The sequence below is a fragment of the Gossypium arboreum genome, chromosome 12 (genome assembly GCF_025698485.1).
Source record: "Gossypium arboreum isolate Shixiya-1 chromosome 12, ASM2569848v2, whole genome shotgun sequence".
NCBI classification, from domain to species: domain Eukaryota; kingdom Viridiplantae; phylum Streptophyta; class Magnoliopsida; order Malvales; family Malvaceae; genus Gossypium; species Gossypium arboreum.
The window spans coordinates 113,726,713-113,748,127 of NC_069081.1; the positions used below are offsets into that span (position 1 = coordinate 113,726,713).

The following is a 21,415-nucleotide window of genomic DNA, read 5'->3' on the forward strand; positions in this document are numbered from 1 at the left end:
TTTTTCATTGAAACAATAAGTTAATTTATGTTGTCTCAAGATATTAAGTTTTTTTTTCTTTTGATGTTTCACCTTTTAAAAATAATCAATTAATCAAATAAAAGTATGCTTGAAAAGAAGATTTGATGAATTATATAAAGAAGTAAGAAGTCCTTAATTACAAGACAATCTAGTAGCATAATTTCTTTAGTTATTAATTGGATACAATAATGACGATAAAAGTGATATTGATAATTAATTGCTAAACGAGAAGGAAATTAGTCACTATGAAGAAGGGTTAGTCAGCCCGTGTTTCTTTGAATTGCAGCATTCAACTTTTGCTGAAGGAGGTATTTAAGAGGCTAATGATCAGTTTTGAGGGTAATATGGGGCATTTGTTGTTTCTCATAAATTGAGAGATCACAAGTGCTGTGGTCCAAAACTATTGGTTAATCATAAAACTAAATACAAATATTTTTACATCAAACTGTTTCTTTGAAGGAGCTACTTGGTCATTTTCTTGCTAAGGCATAAGGGTTAACAAACCTACAATTCTTTCTAATTTCTCCTTCAAGTCCAGTGAGTACATTAATATTGCCCATCTTAACAATTGATTTCGCAAATGAACTGAAGAAAAGCTCTTCATTAGCTGCGAAAGCCCAAACCAGCTTTATTATCTCTCCTTCATGGTCTTCTGTGACCAACACATTATCAGATCCTAATAATCCATTCCCTTCAAGTATGTTAATGTAATAATGATTGTCAAACTTTGCAGGAGTTGAAAAATCGAGCGGTGCAATCGCATCATCCCTTCCTGAATCCGGGCATATGGACCGTAGGATTCTTCGAAATGTCCGGTATCTTTTGTACTTGTCACGCTTTTCTTCGATGTCATAAACCCTTTGTCTGAAACTCACACATCTTGCCTTCCCAAGTGTATGGCCACCTGTTAACCACAGAATTTAGCTTTACATACATGCATGCATGCATACATACATACATACATACATACAAGATTGAGACAGTTACCTGACAAAGCAACCAAATCTTCTATATCGAGACCTTGTTCGTTGAAGTTGGAAATAAGAGTCTCCAGAGAGGAATTTGGGGCAGGGATGAACTGGTTTGCACCATCAAGGCTTGCTTTCATGGAGTCTCTCCTCCCTAACCAAACCTTCCATCTTGGGCCTCCTCTCTGATCAAATACACAACACTAGGTTAACTAGGATGGTATTATCATGGTTGCCTCTCATCATACATTATTAGATCATTCATATATATATATACACTATTTGAGAGATTTAAAAGTACCAAAGCGACAGCATCGCGAGCAGCAATGGCTAGAATATCAGCACAGGAGACAGTTAGGGGACAAGCCTCTTCCAAAATGTACTTAATCTCATCAATGACTTTGAATCCACGTACAGAATTGAGGTTAGGCCCTGCTTGCTTTTCACTAATGATGTCTCCATGGTTGTCCAAAAGAATTGATGCATCACATCCCTAACACCCCAAATCACATTCATCAATTAAGCCCAAAAATTAATGAAAGGTAACCAAATATGATACTGAGAAAAGAGATCTAACCATAACAAAGCAATCATGAAAATGCAAGCGAAGGAGCGAGGCTGCCATTCGAGGATCTTTGAGCACTGCAATCTCAACATTTCTGCTAACAATCTCTTCTGCCAAGGGACATGTTTCTTTGTAGTAATCAAGATACAGAACTTCATTTTCAACACTTAATGTAATTCTAACCATATTTAAAACAAAAACCACTAATATGAAGGATGCTCTAATAATCTCCATTCAAGCAAATTGAAAAATTAAAAAATCGCTTGTAGAATTAAGGTGGCTCAAGTTGATAGATATTGCATGGCTATATCAATATATATATGGGCACACGTTTTGACAGCTACGTTTTTCTTGTATCATTAATGCCTCCTCTGTGTTTTTCAAGCCAACTTATCTTTAAAAAAATTCCATCGAGCTGTTTAATCAAAGTAGATACAACCAACACCTAATCTAACTGTTCTTTGTCTTTATTGTCATTTGTCACTACTAATCTTGCCACTGCTACAGTCTGAATGATCTGATTCGAAACCAAAATCAAACTTTCAACACATATCTTATAATTTAAGCTCCTGTTGGTGTTATTAAAATAAATAAATTCATAGTCAAATTATGGTTGTCTAACTCTTGAACCTTTCTCGTCAGTCTGAATTTTCAATGAACTTCTGGAAATGCCAATTTTAGTTTATAATATCACCAAAATTTGGCTCAAATTTCAAAAATTAAAGGGAAAAAGAAAAGAAGATAAAAGTTACAAGACATGCTGAAATTACTGCAAAATTTCTGTGGGCTGTAAGAGGAGTTTGTAGAAATATAAACTTAAAAGGTCACTATAATATACAGAAGACAAAAAGAAGAAAAGAATTTTTAGTTTCTATACTTCCAGCTCCACTAAAACGACAAGTTCAAAAGCTGTAGTTAACTCTATATCATAATAGTTTGACTTCCACTGAAAACTACTCAATATCCTACTGTCATCTCTTGAACACTAAGTAGCTTGTTCATTTCCTGTAATGCTATGTTTTTGAATCCTCCTGTGGCATCTCGGAACATGTCCCCCCAAAAAAAGACACCCTGCTTTCATCTCGTCGTGTTATTTGGTATCCTGCTTCTGTAATAATACATGTAATCAGACATTGAAAGAACAATTATTATTGTATATCATTGAATATCAAATCGAGATGAGCTTTTTTTTTTTTTTATAATAACAACTTTGTTCATATTCTTAGCACAGAGGGAACGGTCATCAAGACACTGGTATGCTTGGTAACTTGTTAATTGTTAAGTTTTATTACCTGGTTTTTCTGCAAAAGCTCAAAGTCTTTATTTTCATCAAAAAATATGTCAGGATGAACAGCAGCAGTGCTAACATTGAGAACCCTTTGCAACTTCCGATGGTCCAAGACTTCAACTTCAAGTAAAAACGTTGAACTGATGGGTCGATGATCAGAGAATCGTATTTCAGCTTGCTGGTAACAAAGTTGTTTTATGCCTTTTCCTGACCAGAGTATACGATCACACCTACCAAGCGAATTAATACACATTATAAGCAATCGAATAATGTGGCAGTTTATGAATAATCAGTGACACTGTGCCAGAAATGTTGGATTTCCAGAAATCTTTTCTAACTTTTAGATCACATTTTTGTTCGTTACTTTACAAAAGCTATTGCATACCATGCCGGAGATCTCCTCTTCTCTCCTTCTCTAGGGATCTCACCAACATATCTATCTGAGTCCATTTCATACTTATAGGTGGGAGGAAAGTCTATTACCCCTTCTTTCCATCCATCAAATACATGGCCACTACACAGTTCATTATGAAGCTGTGGAACAGAATTGAAGCCATTAAGTTTTGTTATTAAAAAAGCCTGTACACTAAGGTAAAACTAGATCACTCTGATACTCACCTGATCATAGTTGATTAGTTTGTCCCAGCGCTTTAAAGCAACAAGCTTTCGCACCTCGGCATCCAACAAATTGAGACGATAATTCAAATCCCCGAACCAAAATATCTGACTGTCAAGAGAATAGCCATTTACAAATTAATGTCTCATGTAGAATTCACTGAGAATATAGGTGACATTGATTGACATTAGCTGTTTGTTTGCCTCAAATTAATGCAAACTGCTCCACAAAAATTGGCAAACTGACTAGTTCTTGCGCACTTGTGAAGTGTGAACAGAATAAATAAAAATTAGATGCTGAAATTTTACTTACTCATGAGATGGAATTGTTAGGGGCTGATCTGTATCAAGGGCAGATGAGAAATGGGTACGTCGTATAATTTCATACACATCGGAGTTACGTTTTTGCTCAGCTCCGACCTTATGACCTGAAGTCAGATGAGAACACACAAAGCACAGCCTGGACTGAAAAAGTGTCATGCTAACAGAAACGGATCCCTGCAAAAGCAAAACCCATTTAAGAAATCAATAATAATAATAACGCATGCATGTTCAGTGTTTGATCAGTGCTAATGGTAAATGTCATCCACTTTGCAGCCGAAATAATTCACTAGAAAAGTATTTGTGGTAGCTATGAATCGTAGTTTTGGTGCCAAAGACATCTGTAAAATGCCTAATCCGTTCCTAGAATAGAAGAATAGTCGATACCTTGTTTCCCATGTAGCCCATAAGACCAATTCCAACGGGAGAGACTTCCAAATTGTTTATATGTCTCCTCAGCCTCTTTCGTACCCATATCGATATGTATATTCCAACCATCTGTTTGCTAACTATCCTTACGTACTTTGGACGTGACTTTGCCCCATCATTATCTTGTTGCTCCACTGGTACTTCTAAGAAAGTATCATCCTCCTCTTCAGGAAACTCGTCAGATATCTCGGAGAAAGAATCAACAACCTCTAGCTTTGGTTCCTCATGCACGATTGACTCTAGGTTTCCAGAGCTAAAGTGTGATCTTTTCAATCTTCTTCCTGTTAACAACGCATGATGCGGACTACAAAGGATGGAGTTATCTGCCAGAGTAAAGCCAATTCTAGCTGAGCTGCTTAGTACTCTCCGCAATTTCGAATGTGAAGAGACAACTTGTGGGGTTGCATCTAACGAGTGTTCTGGCCAGTCTAACCTAGTGTCAAAATCGACTCCATATATTCTCTTCATATTTAAATTTTGTCCAATGTCAGAAACTTTCTTCAACTCTTTTTCTTCTAATTCATAGCCATTAGCAGTCTCCAGATCACACATAATTCCCAACGGCGTGGCATCTATTTCATCTGCTAATGCATCTGCGACCGAGGAAGTCCTTAATACAGGAGAAGGTGGGGCACTATAGCATTTGTGCTTGCTTTCAGGTTCCGAAGATTTGTTCAGAGTCCTTCGAATGATTGCCTCCCATTTAGGAATCGGTCTGTTATCCTCGGCTCCGAATACATTTCCGGCATTCAAAGGGACTACCTCTTGGAAGCTGTCCAAAGCAGATCTAGTATTAAAATATTGGATGAAAAAAAACAGAAGCATCTAAAAACAAAACCAATAGTCAAGTAACAACCAGCAATTGAGAGAGAAAAATATAAAAAAATTGCATATGCACATGGTGCTTACTCATCCATAGCAGGCAAAGATGTGGAAGATTAAACCTCAAATGGTATAAGGTCCAGCAGAGAAAGGAAATACTCACCCAATAATGTAAATATCTGCTAGCTCTTCGGTGCAAAGCCAATCATCAATCTTGAGATCCTCGAATGGAAGTCGTCCAGCAACATTCCAAGTGCATATTCTCAACCTATATATGCAACCACAATACGTTTCAATAAGAATTAATACCCAACACCTTAAGGCGTTCACTTTAAGCATAAGCAATTTGCGGCCAACCTCACATCCTTTATATTGATGTATTGTGCACGCAGAGTTTCTGATTTCCCCCGCCTGTGTCTGAATCGATAACCCTTACTAGGTGAATCTGAACAATGAGACATCGAACCATAAAAAACAACTTCAGACAAACAAATTATTAGATAACAACAATTTACTTAAGACCTTAGTCAGGCTCATATTTTGATCTCTATAATACAGGGGTATGGACATTGCATATATATTTTAACAGTTTTACATATAGGTCACATGCATGGTTAAGAACCAAGGCCATCCGAGGGCGACATCAATTGAAATCAATGTTTACCGCATAGCCAAAAACAGGCATGGCAGAAGGGAACCAGAAGAATCAACACAGATAAGTTTGAATATGCTCTTAAGCTGAAAGAAATATTGAACAATTTTTATTCTAACAAGGCAAAGCACAGATGTAGAAAACAAATATTGCCTGAAATTCGGCTTCTGCAGTCAGATTGCTTTCCTGGTGTCCTATGGGTCTGATCCTCATCATCGTCCAATCTCGAGTCTTTAATAGAGCAAACTGGATGAAAATTGAAGAAAAACATCATCAAAAGAAGGAAAGTATAAGGAAAAGATAAATTGATCAATGTGAAATGACATTACCATCATCTTCACTCTCGGTTTCGGTGTCGACCTCATCTTCACTAAAATCATACACTTTTGGCTTTATATTCAACCATTTCTTCATCACAATGGATGGCCAAAAGGCCTAAAATCAAAACAATTTGACCAAAGTTAAGCAATTCAATCATCACTCTTTACATTATTTCCAAATTTGGATAAAAGCAAAAACCAGTAAGCACCAAAGCATACCTCAGAACGCCTTCCCCTCCTAGTTTTCATAATCTTTTATCAAAAAAAGAATAGAAAACTGAGAGTAGATATAAGCAGCTTCCAAAGAACAGGTTGTGGACCTTGAAAATGGAAGCAAGAACAGGAGGCTAAATTGTCTGATATTCACAGTTCTGTAAGATTAATATATAGAGTTATAACAGACAATTACAACAAAGGACTAAAGTCGGCTTATTTGATGCCAAGCACAAGGAAGATTCATGCTAGGCACCAAACAGAGAAAAACATGTTTCACAGACATATAAAACCTCAACTTGCAAAAAAAGATAAAAAGGAAAAAGAAAATTCTCTATGGTCCTCTTCTCAGACGTCCAAAATTCCTCTGCTAGAAAATTGGCAAAAGCATTTTTTTTTTATATATTATAAAATATTCAATTATAACCAGAAAAACAGACCCAGAAAAATCAAAAAGTCACTTTCAATATAACATAACTACAGTCATGATTCAATTGATAATGCAACACGCTTTCATGTCAAGCAAATCACTGGCTATGTAAAGAAAAAAAAAATGTTATTTTTAACTCAAATGAAAACCCAACAAGATTAAAACTTTAACAAATGCAAACCCAAACAAAATAGCGAACTTCACCTTAAGGTGGTAAACAATTAGAACCCAGATCATCAATCTAACCCCTTAAACTAACAAAAAAATTTTCCGACCACAAATAATAACTTAGAATGATGACACTATAAAAGCAAAGGAAAACACTGATTAAGACAAGAACCAATAAATTTGAGGAGGGAAAAAAAAGACAAGAAATCATAAATGGGGAAGGGGGAAAAAAAAACCGATGATCATACTATTCAGCAGCCAGGATTTAGTTATACCCCACCATTACAATAAATATAAAAAAATATGAAGCAATCCAAATAAACAAAAAGGAAAGTTGACACTACTGGGGCACTTTAAAAATATATAAAAGTTTTTAAGTCAAATGGGTAATCAACATTCAACACAAAGTAAACCAACAACAGCTGTAGAGCCCCATTGGCTGGACGGTTTTCATGCAAAAACATATCTTCTATAAATAGATTGTAAATACAATAAAATACTATAATAATAAAGTAAACCATATTTATTAATCATGAAAAAGAAAAGATAATGAGGTTAGATGTTCGAAAATTTGACGCATGAACTGTAACACAAAAGGGACCACATAAGCCGGATCATCCGCACTATATGTGAAGGTAAATAGCTTTCTGGGTATCAACTGAAAAATCCACATCTGTTTTCTTTTACTTTTCTTTTGTCCATTAAAAAAAAAAAAAACCTTTATGGTTTTTCTTCTTTTTTTTTCCTTGGGGGGTTAATTATGGGAATGCTGACTTTAAGGTTGTGGATTATGAGGAGATTTGGGAATTGGGATTATAGCCATGTAAAAAGGAATAAGAATTAACTAAAGCATAAAGGCATTTCCTTTTTATCCTCTAGTTCTCCTATCTAAGTAGGGGACAGGTGAAGTTGTGAACATGCGTACGGCAAGTCGTACTTAAGGTTGTCTTTGAGACAAGAAGTATATAGGTTGAAATATAGAATGTAAACGCAACTATTGGGCTGTAGCAATACTGTTCTTTCTCTTCTTTTTTTTTTGGTGTCTAAAACTTTAGGGGGATTATAATGTTAAAAAAAAAATTAGGTGATTACAACTTGTCTCCAATTTCAACTTGTATTTGTGGCTGGGCTTCCTTTATTTTTTGTATTGAATCAGCCAAATAGTCCATTTTTTTCTTACTTTGTATATGATGCATTAAAAATTGCTATAATTTTGTGTATTATTAATAAATACATATTTTTTAAATATTGGTGATGTATAATTTTATAAATCAATAATGTAAATTTATAAAGAAGAAAAAAAAATAGGTTTCACTGTCAAGGGAATCTATTATTATCCAAACAAGTGTACAAAATTGTTAATCCTATAATAGCTGGAAAACATGTCAAGCCAGCTCAGCTCCTAATAAAGAAAATGTAAGTTTCTTTCTTAAAAAATCAAAGACTATGGTCTATATGCATTGCCAAAAAAAAAAAGAGAAATTTAATTTACATTGGCAACTTTTTAAGTAATATATTGGTTAAGGTTTTGCAAAAGTAATGATTGGAATAAAACTATTCCTTTTTTTTTTTTCCAGTTCTTTCCTTTTTCTCTCATAGATCGTTTGCCATATAGCACACGGATTTTCTTAGTCCTTCATTTTTTTATAAAAAATTCCTTAAATTAATTTTTTTAATAATTTTTATGTCTATTTTATAATTTATATTCGGGTTTATAGTTATCCTTCAATAATGTGCCTTATTATTACACCTAACACTTATTAGTTAAATTAATATTTTTTTAATTTAAGCGTATAACAAAATTTAACTTTTAACATTTATCTATTTTATTTATTTGACCATTAAAGTTTAAAAAAGTTGAACTGTTGTTTTCTACCTACAATATTGACTAAAGTTAAATTTTAAACATGATAACATGCATATGTACTTCATGCTAATTTTTTATTTTTTAAATTGAACTTTTTAATATTTTTATAATTTTAAAATTATTTGTTGACATAACATATAAGACAAATATTTTAGCCTTAAATGCCAACATCACTAAAAAATTAATATTTTAGTCAGCATTTTTATTAAGAACACAATTTGACTTTTTGAAAGATTAATGAACTAATTGACAAAAAAAAGTAAAATTAATTGATATCTAAATTTGACATTATACATTTTATTTAAGACATGATATTTTTGACATAATGATAAATTTAATTCCCAACATTCGCTTATTTTATCATTTTAACTTTGATTCTTTTTTCTGATCACTTTGGTCCTAATTTTTTAATCACTTAACCCTCAATATTAAAAATTTAGTTAAATTGTTTTTTTGGATGTAAAAGTTGATTAAACTACTAAAATTTTAACGACATTAACATGGTAGCCCATGTAGCAATTTAAATGTACATAAAATTCAAAAAAAAACATAAATTTATTTGAAAATTTAAAAAAAAAATGTCAATAATGGAACACATGTAAACTATCACACAGACTGTCATGTTAATGTCGTCAAAATTTTGACATTTCAATCAACTTTTTCTATTCAAAAGAAAGTAACTTAACTTGAATTTAAAAGATAAAAGTCAAAATACTCCAAAAAAATTATGGCTAAATTCATTAAAAAATGTAAATATTAAAGATAAATTCATAAAAATGTAAATATTAAAGCTAACTCATTATTTCTTTTCTTTTCTTTTCTTTTTAAATCGAATAGGTCTTATTCTTAGATTTTTAGTCATGAAAACAATTGATTTTTACTAAAATACTAATTCTTTTAGAGAAACCAAATACCTCAATTACAAACAATTCTTGAGATATCAATTTGGAAAATTTATTTCGATCATTTTTTTAATTTTGATTAATTAAATAGTTTTAATAATATATTAAAAATTTAGATAAATTTCTTTTGTAATAAAAAATAGTGACACATATCAAATTATAAAGTTTAGAAAAAAAAAGAAAAGATATTTTTGTATATATGTCAAATGAGCAAAATTTAACTCAAAAAGGTCTTACAACCCTAAACTTTTTCAAAAAATTAATTGAGTTGATATATATTTTACTCAATTAAACTTTTGAATGTTAAAATTATAATTAGTTAAGTTTTTTATCGTTAAAGTTAACGATCAACTATTATAGAATAACAAAATTCATTTTTTTGAGGGGTGTTTAGCCACGTGACATGATAGGATTGTGTAACGTATGAAACTAGTATTTTACCTTTAAAATTTATAAAAAAATTATAAAAAAAATATAATCTTTTAATAAAATTATAAAAATATTTTTAAAATTATAAAAAAACATTAATATGCAAAAATTATAAAATTATTATAAAAATATATAAATTATGAAAAATAAAAATGTAAAAATTATAAAATGTTTAAGATATAGAAAATTAATTAAAATATTATAAAATAAAAATACAAAAATGTATTATTAAAATTATTCAAAAAGAATATAAAATATTGAAAAATAAAATAATATAAAACTACAAAAACATAAAAATATAAAAATATTTACAATTTTATATATAGGCTCATTGTCACTTGCCTTCTCAACCTCTTATCTCACTTTAGTTTACATATTAAAACACTCCTTCTCATCGATAATGGACGAAGAGAATATAAGCTTTTGGGAGGTCTGTGGTAAACGAGCACAGCAGATAACTTCAAGGATCAAATAAATATTTTATAATTTTTAATAGTTGTAGTATTAAGATGGTTAGTATGCAAATAAAAAAATATTTTTTATATTTTTCATATATTTTATTTTATTTTATAGTTTTATGCTTCACATAATTTTTATAATTTTAATATTTAAAAAATCAGTTTTTTTATATTTTTATAATGCATATAATATATTTTTCAATTTTAATTATTTTTATAATTTATATAAAAAATTCATTTATAATAATTTTTATAATTTCTATATTTGTCATCAAATGACAAATCACACTTAAAAAAAAAAAAAGAAAAATGGATACCTCAAAAAGAAAAGGAAAAAAGTTGGTCCCTAAGGAAGAAATGTGTAGAAACAGGGCAACTTCAAAGTATATTTGCAAAGCTCTCTCTTTTCCTTTTCCCCCTTAAAAAGTCCGGCAATGCCTTGCCTTTAGTCGATGTCATTTGGTACAAACACAGCATAGATCAATCTTATTTTCATCCCTTCTTTTACGCAAGCTTAAGCCTTACTTTATCTTTTCTCCACGGTGTCCACAAATCAAAAAATGCCATTGAAATCTCAAAAAGAAAAAGATAAAAGGATAAGAATGAAATGACATGGAAATGGAATTAGCGCTAACTATTCTATGTACATGCGTTCATCAAAATCCACTATTGTAAAGTTTCTCTATCACTCGACACAAAGTATATATATCTTTACAGCCTTCACTTGGAAGCAGCATCGCTGTACACTTTATTGGCTTTATACCCTCAAGTTCATATCTCATGACATGACAGTTCAATGTTTAAGCAACTGGCAAAGACAAGTCTGATGTTGCTAATTTGGATGTTATGAATTACTTAGTTATTAATCAGACACGGATTCTCAACTGTGGAAAGAGATGAAAGAACCTTAGAACGTGAAGAGATAACTTTTAAGTGTAAAGAAGAAGTGTTAAAAAGTTGTATATGTCGAATGCATCTACGGAATATTTCAATTTTATTTAGCTATGTGTCTGCTGTTTGGTTGGCTAAGAGGTTTTGAGCACATATTTTGTATTGCATGGTATGATATTCTTAAATTATAATTTTTTCTCTAGAGCAAATTCAATAACTCTGAAAATTCCATAGTCAGAACGATGATCTATGTTACTCTATAACTGTTTTGTAGAATCTGATTAAAGCGGTAGTCAAATCCATCATGTGGGTCGGAAAGCTGACATTTGTACGGCTTGAATATGGCCTTTTCTATAATGCGAGCTAACATATCCTCTAAACTTCCATATATCAACTTTCCTCTCATATTTATATTTCATTTTACTGAATAAATTAATTAATATCGAGTAATGAACAACTTTAATAATATTTGATTAGTGTAACCATAGTTGAATTAGTGATTAATGTTAGGTGAAAAATGATTTAGAAATATATAAAATAAAATTATATAACATATGCTAAAAATGAAGTAAAAACATCATTCTAATCTCTTTCAATTTTTATTTTGAATAAATTATTTTTAAGTCAAAGCAAATTTAATTCACAATAATTTCAAAAGTGAAAAATATAATTAATTATAAAATTAATATTTTCTATCAATTGTATGTAATTTTGATAGATATAATAACAAATTAAACCTTCAATATTTACATATTTTATCATTTGGTCTTGATTATTAAAAAATCTAAAAATTGTATAAAATTTTAAAACATTTAAAACACTTCAAAAGAATATATAAAAATATTTTAGCTTCAAATATATATAGAAAATGTATAAACCTTGAGAGTTAATTTTGTTATTATATAAATCAAATTATGCAAAATTGATCAAAAACATTAATATTTGGTTAATTGTTATTAGATGCTTACTTTCTAAAATTGACAAATATTAAATTATTCCAAATTTTTAGTTAGGTCAATTTGCTCAAAAAGAAAATTGAGAGGGATTAAAATATCATTTTACCTATTACAACTCTTCTCTTACTTAAAAAAAACTTTATATCTTTCAAATTGTGTCCAGTATCACCAAGTGAAAGCTTGTAAATGGCTCTAATTTAATTTCTTTTAATTTTTATTTTTGACTGTGTCCTTACGTTTTTTATCAAGTATTGTCAAATTTGTTAGGAATTATTATCAAGAGAATTTTCTCAAAATGAGGACAAGAAAGAGGAAAATAGATTATTTGGTACTTCGATTTTCGTGCATCATTGATGCAATATAGCCTATAGGAGTTTTTAACAATGATATTGGTTAACTGTATTTTATCATCAAAGAGATCTAAAAATGACGGAATTAAAATGCAATTATTAATTAATGTGACATATCTCTTTAATAACGCAATATTGTTAGTTTGTTTCTTTCTTCCATTGATAATTATGTAAGAATTTATAGTATTTTTAAAGGTAAATTACACCATCAGTCACCCAACTTTAGGGTAGTTGACCAAACAGTCACTTAGGTTTCATTTCAGTCACTCAACTTTTGAAAAGTTACAAAACAGTCCTTTTTTTCTGTTTTCAGTCACAAACGTCACGGCAAAGTGACATGGCAGTTGACGGCGTCGTTAGTGTTAAAAAACCGTCCAGCTGGTCGGTTACTCTCACTTAACGGCCCTACCAGCACCATTTTAGGGTTAAAGAAAAAGAAAAAAAAAAGAAGAAGAGGAGGAGAAGAAGAAGAAGGAGGAGAAGAGGAAAAATGGAGATGCCTGAAGTGATTCCGGTGTGCTACTGTGGAAACCTAGCCAAGTTAAACATGTATTGGTCCAATGACAACCCAGGTAGGAGGTTTTTTGGGTGTAACAAATTTGGCTCTGGATTTCAAAAACCATATCGATTTTTCAGCTGGTTTGATCCGCCATTCACGCCCCGATCACGAATTATGTTGTTGGGTCTTTTAAAAAAAGTGAGGACATTGGAGGACGCAAAGAGGAGGGAGAGAAGAACCTAGTTTTTGGTGCTTGTATTTGTAACTTTGTTGTTTTTTAAACCTTAAAAACCAGCTTATGTTGTTGTTGTTAGCATTGAAAACTGGCTTATGTTTTGTAATGTTATTGCTGGTATATTGATGGTTGTGTTGATATACATAGCTGCTAGTATATTGTTGCTTAACATATGTTATACATGGCTGCTGGTATACATGGCTAACCAGCTCATGTTGTTGTTTATAAACACTTGAAAGACTTGAAATGAGATATTTTTGTTGATTACAAATTGTTTTGTAATATTTTTGTTGCTTACAACAGTTAGAAGAGAAGATAACAGATAGAAAAACACATGTATTTCTCAATACTCAAAATGCAGAAAAAGATAACAAATGAAAAAACACATATGTATTTCTCAGTTCTTACACATTTGTTTTTTCAATACTCATATGTTAGAAGATAAGAGATAACAAAAATAGCATGGATCAATGCTCATATATTAAGGCCAAAATGCCAAACTATTTACAAAAGGAATGAGGGGTAAAATATTGCCAAATTTTCCTACAATTCAACACAAGTGAACAGATGTGACTTGTAGGGAAATTTACAAAAAAATTCCAGTGACTATATGCCTAAGTTTATCAACAGTAGCAATCATAGGCAAATTTACACATTTTCAAAAAGTTAACAAAATAAGGTTTGTTCACATCATCATCAATGGTCTGTCATGGATGACCTTTGAGTAGGAGGCATCCATCTAACAGTGGTTGGTCTTCTCTTAAATGGGAGCTTTTCTCTTAGGTCAGATTGTTGATGAGTTGGGGCACTAAGTAACTGTGTTGGAGCAGCTTGTTAAGTTGGGGTACTCTCTTGTTGATTTGGGTAGCTTGTTACTGAGTTGGGACACCAACTTTATGTCTTTTGATCTACAGAAACAAGAGAAATTTGTTAAACAAATTCATAAACAGAAGTATACAAAAAACTTAAAGCAAATGACTTACTAGAATGTTTTGGCCAACTTCCCCTTTGCAACTCCTCTTATTGTGGCCTATTCTTTTGCATTGATAAACCATAATATATACATATTTTTACCCCATGCTTGGCATATTTTTAGATGATTTATCATAAGATTTAGTGGAATGGATGCTCCTGGTCCTTTAATTTCATGTTTTATATACAGATGAGCATAGGAAAATGAAAAGTGCAAGAAAAAGGCCAAAAACAGACAAAATGGGCCTAATTCAGTGTTTCACACGGCCTAAGCACTCCCACACGGGTAATCCATACTCCCGTGTGTGACACACGGGTTGGCCACAAGCCCGTGTATCATAGTCGTGTCGACATTAAACCACATCAGAATTACACATAGCCTGAGCACCTTCCCACGGGTGTGGCATACGGCCGTATCCTTGTCGAGCCCTAGTCTAATTTTATTCGGAAAAGGCTAATTTTGGGCTATTTTGGGCATTCCAAAGTCTATATAAACACCCTAGAAGAGGATCAAAGGGGGACACAAAGAGTAGAAGGCAGAAAATACTCGAAGACAGCCATTGGAATCAGCTCGGAAGTAGGAATTACTTCAAGATTGAAGATCTCCATTCAATTTCTACCGAAGTTTTTGGGTTTCTTATGTTTTGTTATTTTCTTAATTTTGAGATGTTTTCCCCTATCGTTATGAAGTAAACTCCCTACATACCTAAGGAAGATGAAACCTAAGATAGATCTTATTATTATTTGAATTATATGATAAATACTTGTCTTATTCTTAATTATGAGTTTTAATCCTTACTTTAATATTCCAGGATATTAATTCAGGTTTTGATGTGCTTATTCAGTGGAGCAAAAGTCCCTATTTAAGAGTAGATCTTCCATAATTAAGCGGAGTTACATGCAATCCTAGAGATAGGACAACATAAATCTGCTGAATTAGAGTTAAATCTAATAAGGGAGTCCATAGATGTAACAACCTAATTTCAGTGAAATTGAAATAGTGGTTTCGAGACCACAAACCCGAGTCCGAAAAATAAAATTATTTAAATTTCATAAATGATAGGTATTATGATAGGAATATTGCATGAAAATTTTTATCGAAAAATTTCATCAATTATGTGTCTAATTGCAAAAAGGACTAAATTGAATAAAATGACAAAGTTGAATTCTAGAAGTTATAAGGATTAAATAGTTATAGAATTAAAAGTGAGAAGTCCTTATATGGCAATTAGACCATTGATGAAAAATATGTAGATATTTTTATGAGTCATCCATGGAAAAATTGAAAAAGGTGAAGGACTAAATTGAAAATTAAATTAAATAAAGTATGATAAATGATTAAATAGAATAAAACTCATTTTATATCATCTTCTTCTTCATAAAATACATGGAAACCCTAGGAGAGAGAAAGGAAATTTCTCAAGCTTGAATTGATAAGTTCTATGTCCCGTTTTTAGTAATTTTTATATTTTTGAGATCGGGAAAGCTTAATTTCTTTATTTGAGTAATTAAATTAAAAGAAAACCAAAGTTTAGAAAATTACCCATGGATGAATATGCTGTAAATTGAAAGTTTTTGATAGAAAATGAAAGATTATTGATAGATAAACCACTTTTACAAAGTGATTTTTAATGAAAATATGTGTAGGGATTAAATTGTAAAATAATGAAATTCTTGAAAAAATTCTAAAATTTATGAAATACATGTGCTGTAAAAGTTATATTGAAATTTTGAATAAGCTTGGAATAAGGAGTAAATTGCATGAATTTCAATTTCCGAGCCTAGGGACGAAATTGGAATTAATAAAAGTTTAGGGGCAAAATGGTACTTTTGCCTAAAATGTGAAATGGGCTTGATTGAATGTAAAAAATCATAGAATTGAAGATCAAATTTATTTATATAGATCCAGAAGTGTCGAACAAAGAAAAAGATCGAGGGAAAGAAAAATGCTCGGATTAGTAAATACGATCAATTGTCAAGGTAAGTTCGTATAACTAAATTAAGCATGTAAATGTGTTGAATTGATTGTTGAATATTGAGTATTATGATTTGTAATTGGTATGTATATGTAATAAATCAATCTTGATTTGTGATTTATTACATTAATCCGTTTGAATATTGATTTTCGATTGGACAAATGATTACCGTGTATATGAGATCCTGCACATGTTGCAGGAAAGGTTGTTCCAAAAGGGATAATCTTTTGATCTCATTATGAAAAGAAATGTAACCCGAAAGGGTAATACTTGAAAAGGATTTGTGTACCCGATGGTACAATTTGAAAAGGTTAGGTATACTTTGTGTATACCATATGAAAAGGAAAGGTATACTTTGTGTATACCACTTGAAAAGGAAAGGTACACTATATGTGTACACTTGAAAAGGTTATGTGCACTTTGTATGTACAAATTGAAAAGGGTATGTACATTTCATGTGTACCACTTGAAAAGGGAATGTGCACCTCGGGTGTACAACTAAAAAAGGAAAGGTCCATCGGAAATTCAAAGATTCAACGGAAATGTATTAACAAATGAAATAAGAATAAATGACATGATGAGCTCATCTATGCATAATAATATTTTTGTACTAACCAATTTGGTTGAATGATTGTGTAGAGGCCATATTTGTTAGTTTGCTAAATTGATGGATAAATTGCCTTATGTGTGATTTACTTGTTATATATGAATGGTAAGTGTAGTTTGGTTAAATAAACTTACTAAGCATTAATGCTTACTAGGTTTATATTTTTCCTGTTTTATAGTGCTCAAGGCTTGTGAAGGTTGGAATTGCATTGGAGCTATCATCACACTATCAAACCTTTCATTTTGGTAAAAATGATAAACCTATTTTGATATAATGGCGTGTATAAGCTTTTGTGGCCAAATGATAAATTAGTATTTTGGGCTGTAATTAAGTCATAAAAGTAGTTAGTAATGCGTGTTTGAGACGGATATGTTGTGAATTATTATGAAAACATGTTGATTTGAATGTTGGTAATTGGTTGAATTGGTTGGTATATACTTGTAAGATTTCATGCAGGTAAATGAATTGGTTTGGGGTGAGAAATGAAGCTAGGAATGGCCTTATTTCGTCCACACGAGTATGACAAACGGGAGTGTATCTAGGCCGTGTGTGACACACGGACAACCCACGGGCGTGTGAAATGACCGTGTGTCCCCTGCATTCTTAAATATGAAATCAGGATTGTACACGAGCAAAAGATACGGCCGTGTGTCTTAGACGTGTGAAGAACACAGGTTTCAAGCATGGTCGTGTGTTAAAATCATGTGAAAATGGCTTAAAAATGGTGAAAAATCAATGTACCACACGGCCTAGCAGTACGAGCCTGTGCCCAGGCCATTTGCCCCTTTGATCCTTAAAAATTTCAAGTCAGAATTCCACACGGGCTGGCCACACGGGCGTGTGCACCTATCTTCAAGGATAAATTTCCAAAGTTGCTAGTTTAGTCCCGAACCACTTCCAAAGCATGTATTGCGCCCCTTATGCCCATATTAAGGACTTTTTGAAGAAATTTGAAAAGTTTTGATTTGGAATGCAAATTTATGAATTGGTTTTGTACAAATACTAATGTATAAATTTGGTAATGCCTCGTAACTCTATTCCGGTGACGGATATGGTTTAGGGGTGTTACAATAGATCTAGTTAATCTGACAATAAGGGTTTTAATTAGAAAGAGATTTCGATTAATCAACCTAGAGTCAGTTGTTTTTAGTCTCGAGAGAGATATTAACATAAGCTAGGGATTTTTACGGATTAAGTCAAGTGAATAAATAGTCTAATTCAGAAGTAATAAAGTGAAGTCTAGGTGGATTCTTCCTTGGGTATTGTCTTCTCCATCGGTTTTCCAAAAGTATTTTCCAACATTAATCGCTGTCGTGTTCTTAGTTAATTAGATAGTTAATCTTAGTTTAAAAACATCCATTTAATCCTTAGGCTAGATAGTAAAAAAGATAGTAATTACTAGTACTTTTAGTCCTTGTGGATACGATATTTCCGGTCTCACCATAACTATACTACTGTTCAATAGGTGTACTTGCCTTAGTCAAATTTTTAGTTAGTTTAGCGACCATCATGCATTTACTGCACCTCATGTCCACCCTTCTCTTGCTCAACCTTTTTATTGTTTGTGTTTCATCAGGGTTTTTTTCCTTCTAACCTTAATAGGTCTGCCAGGTGGTCTTCTTAGAGTAGGAGGCAGTATTGGCAGCATGTTTGACAAAGAGGCCCATTGTTTAGGACCCCTTACTGGACTTATAAAGTTGGAGTAAATTTGAAGTTGGGTTTGCTTGGTGTACCAGGTTTGTTTATAGGTCTCTAGGAACTCATTTTTTAGATGAATGACAGCCAATGCATGCATGCAAGGGATGCCAGTAAGATCCCAATTCCTGTAGGAGCAGTAATTCTCAACTAAGTCCACCATATGCTGGCTGCTAAGACCACATTCAACCTGATACTTGTCCCTACCAGCATGTGATGGAACACACCTAAAAAACATTCAGCATGCTTGGTTAAAAAATAATCACTAAAACCACTTTTTGAGCAGCTCCAAAAACAATGATACACCCCCCTAAAAAACAATCACTATATGTATATTATAAAAAAAATAATCACTACATGCATATTAAAAAATAGTTAACACACCAACAATTACTGCATGCATATTAAAAAACATTCACTAAAACAGCATGTGACTAGCAACATGAAGTTAGAATAAAGGTATTAAAAAGATTAAAAATGGTAACTTTACCTCAATGAATCTTTTATATTTACATCCAGCTTTTTTTTTATCTTTGGACACAACATTCCTTTCCATTTGCTAGCTTCTTCTTTCTTCTTGACAATAAGCAACATAATCTTAGTCCTTATTGTTTCCATCATGGTCAGAGTAGGTTTGCTTCTTGCTTTCAGTATCATTTGTCAGTAAACAACATAAATGATTAGTGAATTGCTAATGATTAGTAAGAAACATAAAACATATGGGTTTACCTTGTTAAATGATTTAGAAAGATTATTCACCAACATGTCAGAATGGCTCCTAATTGAGAAGTGAGACCTTGACTAGTGAGTAAGGTTCTTTTCCTTCAACCAATCATAAGCATGTTGATTGGTTTTCCTTAATTCATCCATGGCATACTCAAAATCCTTTGTTGTGCTTGCTCTAACAGCTTTCCAAAGCAAATCTTTTAATTCTTTTGTTCAGAAACCAGCCTTCCTGAAATTGGCATACAGATGTCTAACATAATGTCTTGTTGCTACATTAGGAAACAACATACATATTGCTTCTAAAAGTCCCTGCAATTAGAAAAAAAACAGTTTAATTCATTGATAATCCCTAAATAAAAACAACATAAAAAATAAATAAATAGAGTTTTACCTTTTGTTTGTCAGACATGAAAGATATTTGGTACGAGCTCACAATTTCGAAGTCTATTGCAAGCAACTCCAAGAACCAAAGCCATGATGCTTGATTTTCACTTTCGAAAATAGCATATGCAAGAGGATAGATGCCATTATTTGCATCTATCCCAACACCTGCAAACAAGTGGCCACCATAGTAGCCCATCAAGAAACATCCATCTAAACCTACTATCCTCCTACAACCAGCCCTATAGCCATCTTTGCATGCCTGCAGACAGACATATATCCTTTGAAACAACTTGTTATCCAGATAACAGATTGTTTTTGTTCCTTTATTTTGTGTCCTAACCTCCAACAAATACTCATAAATCTTTTCATATTAAGCCTTATGAGCTCCTTCAATTAATTTCAATGCCCTAAGTTTAGCCCTCCTACATTTGGTTAGTGAGACTATGCAACACAAATCTCTTTTGACATCTTGTTGTAATGATTTTAGAGAATAATCAGGATTAATAATAAATTTTTTTTTATAATGTTCACCTATCCAAGCTGAAGTAACATTCTTATTTTTATATACTTTAGAACAAGTATGGTTAGGGTTTGAACTCCTAATTTGCCAAGTCTAGTCAGTAGGGTCATTAGTTTAGAAACTCATATGAACCAAGGACATTTTTCACTGCAGATTGCCTTTAACCTTTTAAAATCATTTTTGGGGAACTTAATAAAATAATTGTTCAACCTACCATACTGCTTGGCAACTTATTTTAGACTGTCCTTAGACTTAAATACATTTCAACCTTAAGTCTAGGATTACTCATGTCATTCTCTAGGTTGAACTCAGGCCAATTTTGGCCATCCGAGTCAGATTCATGTGCACTATCTAACCTTCCAGAATCATCACTATCACACAGTTCATCTACTCCTATACCATCCATGTTTAAACCATCTAAATTAACATCTATCCTATTAAACACATCACTTTCAGATGCATCGCTACCAGACACATCACTACCAGACATGTCTTCTTCATTCTCATTAAAATTGTCATCAATTAAACCTACCAAACAAAGTACTCATCAATAAAGGCAAACAACAAAGGCAAACACTTTAACCATTTCTGTCAGAAGAACCAATACAAAATACCTAATAATTTAATACAAACACAACCATTTTTGTCATGCACATGGAAAATAATAACAGACAATAACTTGTACAATAAAAAAGGTAAATAACAAATTTTGATTTTGCCACTTACAATATAGTAGCTTGGATACAAACAATGGCAGATATACGCAGCAAACATCAATTTGATAATGGCATTCAAATTTTAATTTTGCCACATACAATATAGCAGCTTGAATACTAACAATGGCAGATATACACAACAAACATCAGTTTGATAATGGCATTCATACAATGGCAGATACAAATAATAAACATCATACACATGGCATACAATACACATTATATGTCATACACTTTAATAGCAAATAAAATCAAAATCAGAATCACTGAGTGTTTCAAAATTGAAATCAAAATCAAAATCAAAATCAGAATCGAAATCAAAATTAAAATCGAAATAACCCTAAATAACCCTAAATCGAAATAACAACATTATAATCCAAAAAATTTAAAACTAAATGCAACAACTTACCCGTTAAAGTG

General features: G+C 31.9%; 2 protein-coding genes across 7 annotated transcripts; both read right to left on the reverse strand.

Moving 5' to 3' along the window:
- Positions 1 to 291: 291 nt before the first annotated feature.
- Positions 292 to 2,028, reverse strand: LOC108477729 (peroxidase 20). The gene is made up of 4 exons (XM_017780234.2): positions 1,567 to 2,028; positions 1,291 to 1,482; positions 1,009 to 1,174; positions 292 to 925 (listed from the first exon to the last, which is right to left on the reverse strand). The coding sequence occupies exons 1-4, from the start codon at positions 1,786 to 1,788 to the stop codon at positions 492 to 494; spliced, it is 1,014 nt and encodes a 337-aa protein (XP_017635723.2). The 5' UTR covers positions 1,789 to 2,028; the 3' UTR covers positions 292 to 491.
- A 186-nt stretch (positions 2,029 to 2,214) lies between these two features.
- Positions 2,215 to 7,257, reverse strand: LOC108477160 (type I inositol polyphosphate 5-phosphatase 2-like). 6 transcript variants are annotated; one of them, XM_053023178.1, is made up of 11 exons: positions 7,208 to 7,257; positions 6,221 to 6,321; positions 6,011 to 6,116; positions 5,835 to 5,927; positions 5,387 to 5,474; positions 5,193 to 5,297; positions 4,166 to 4,979; positions 3,771 to 3,955; positions 3,461 to 3,569; positions 3,228 to 3,376; positions 2,215 to 3,072 (listed from the first exon to the last, which is right to left on the reverse strand). In XM_053023178.1, exons 2-11 carry the CDS (start codon positions 6,248 to 6,250, stop codon positions 2,826 to 2,828), a joined length of 1,926 nt encoding a protein of 641 aa, XP_052879138.1. In that variant the 5' UTR covers positions 6,251 to 6,321; positions 7,208 to 7,257; the 3' UTR covers positions 2,215 to 2,825. The 6 variants fall into 6 exon arrangements, with proteins under 6 accessions (XP_052879138.1, XP_052879140.1, XP_052879137.1 ...); XM_053023180.1 differs by having other exon boundaries at positions 2,215 to 2,662; positions 2,847 to 3,072; positions 6,221 to 7,257; XM_053023177.1 differs by lacking the exon at positions 7,208 to 7,257 and adding an exon at positions 7,061 to 7,162.
- Positions 7,258 to 21,415: the final 14,158 nt, after the last annotated feature.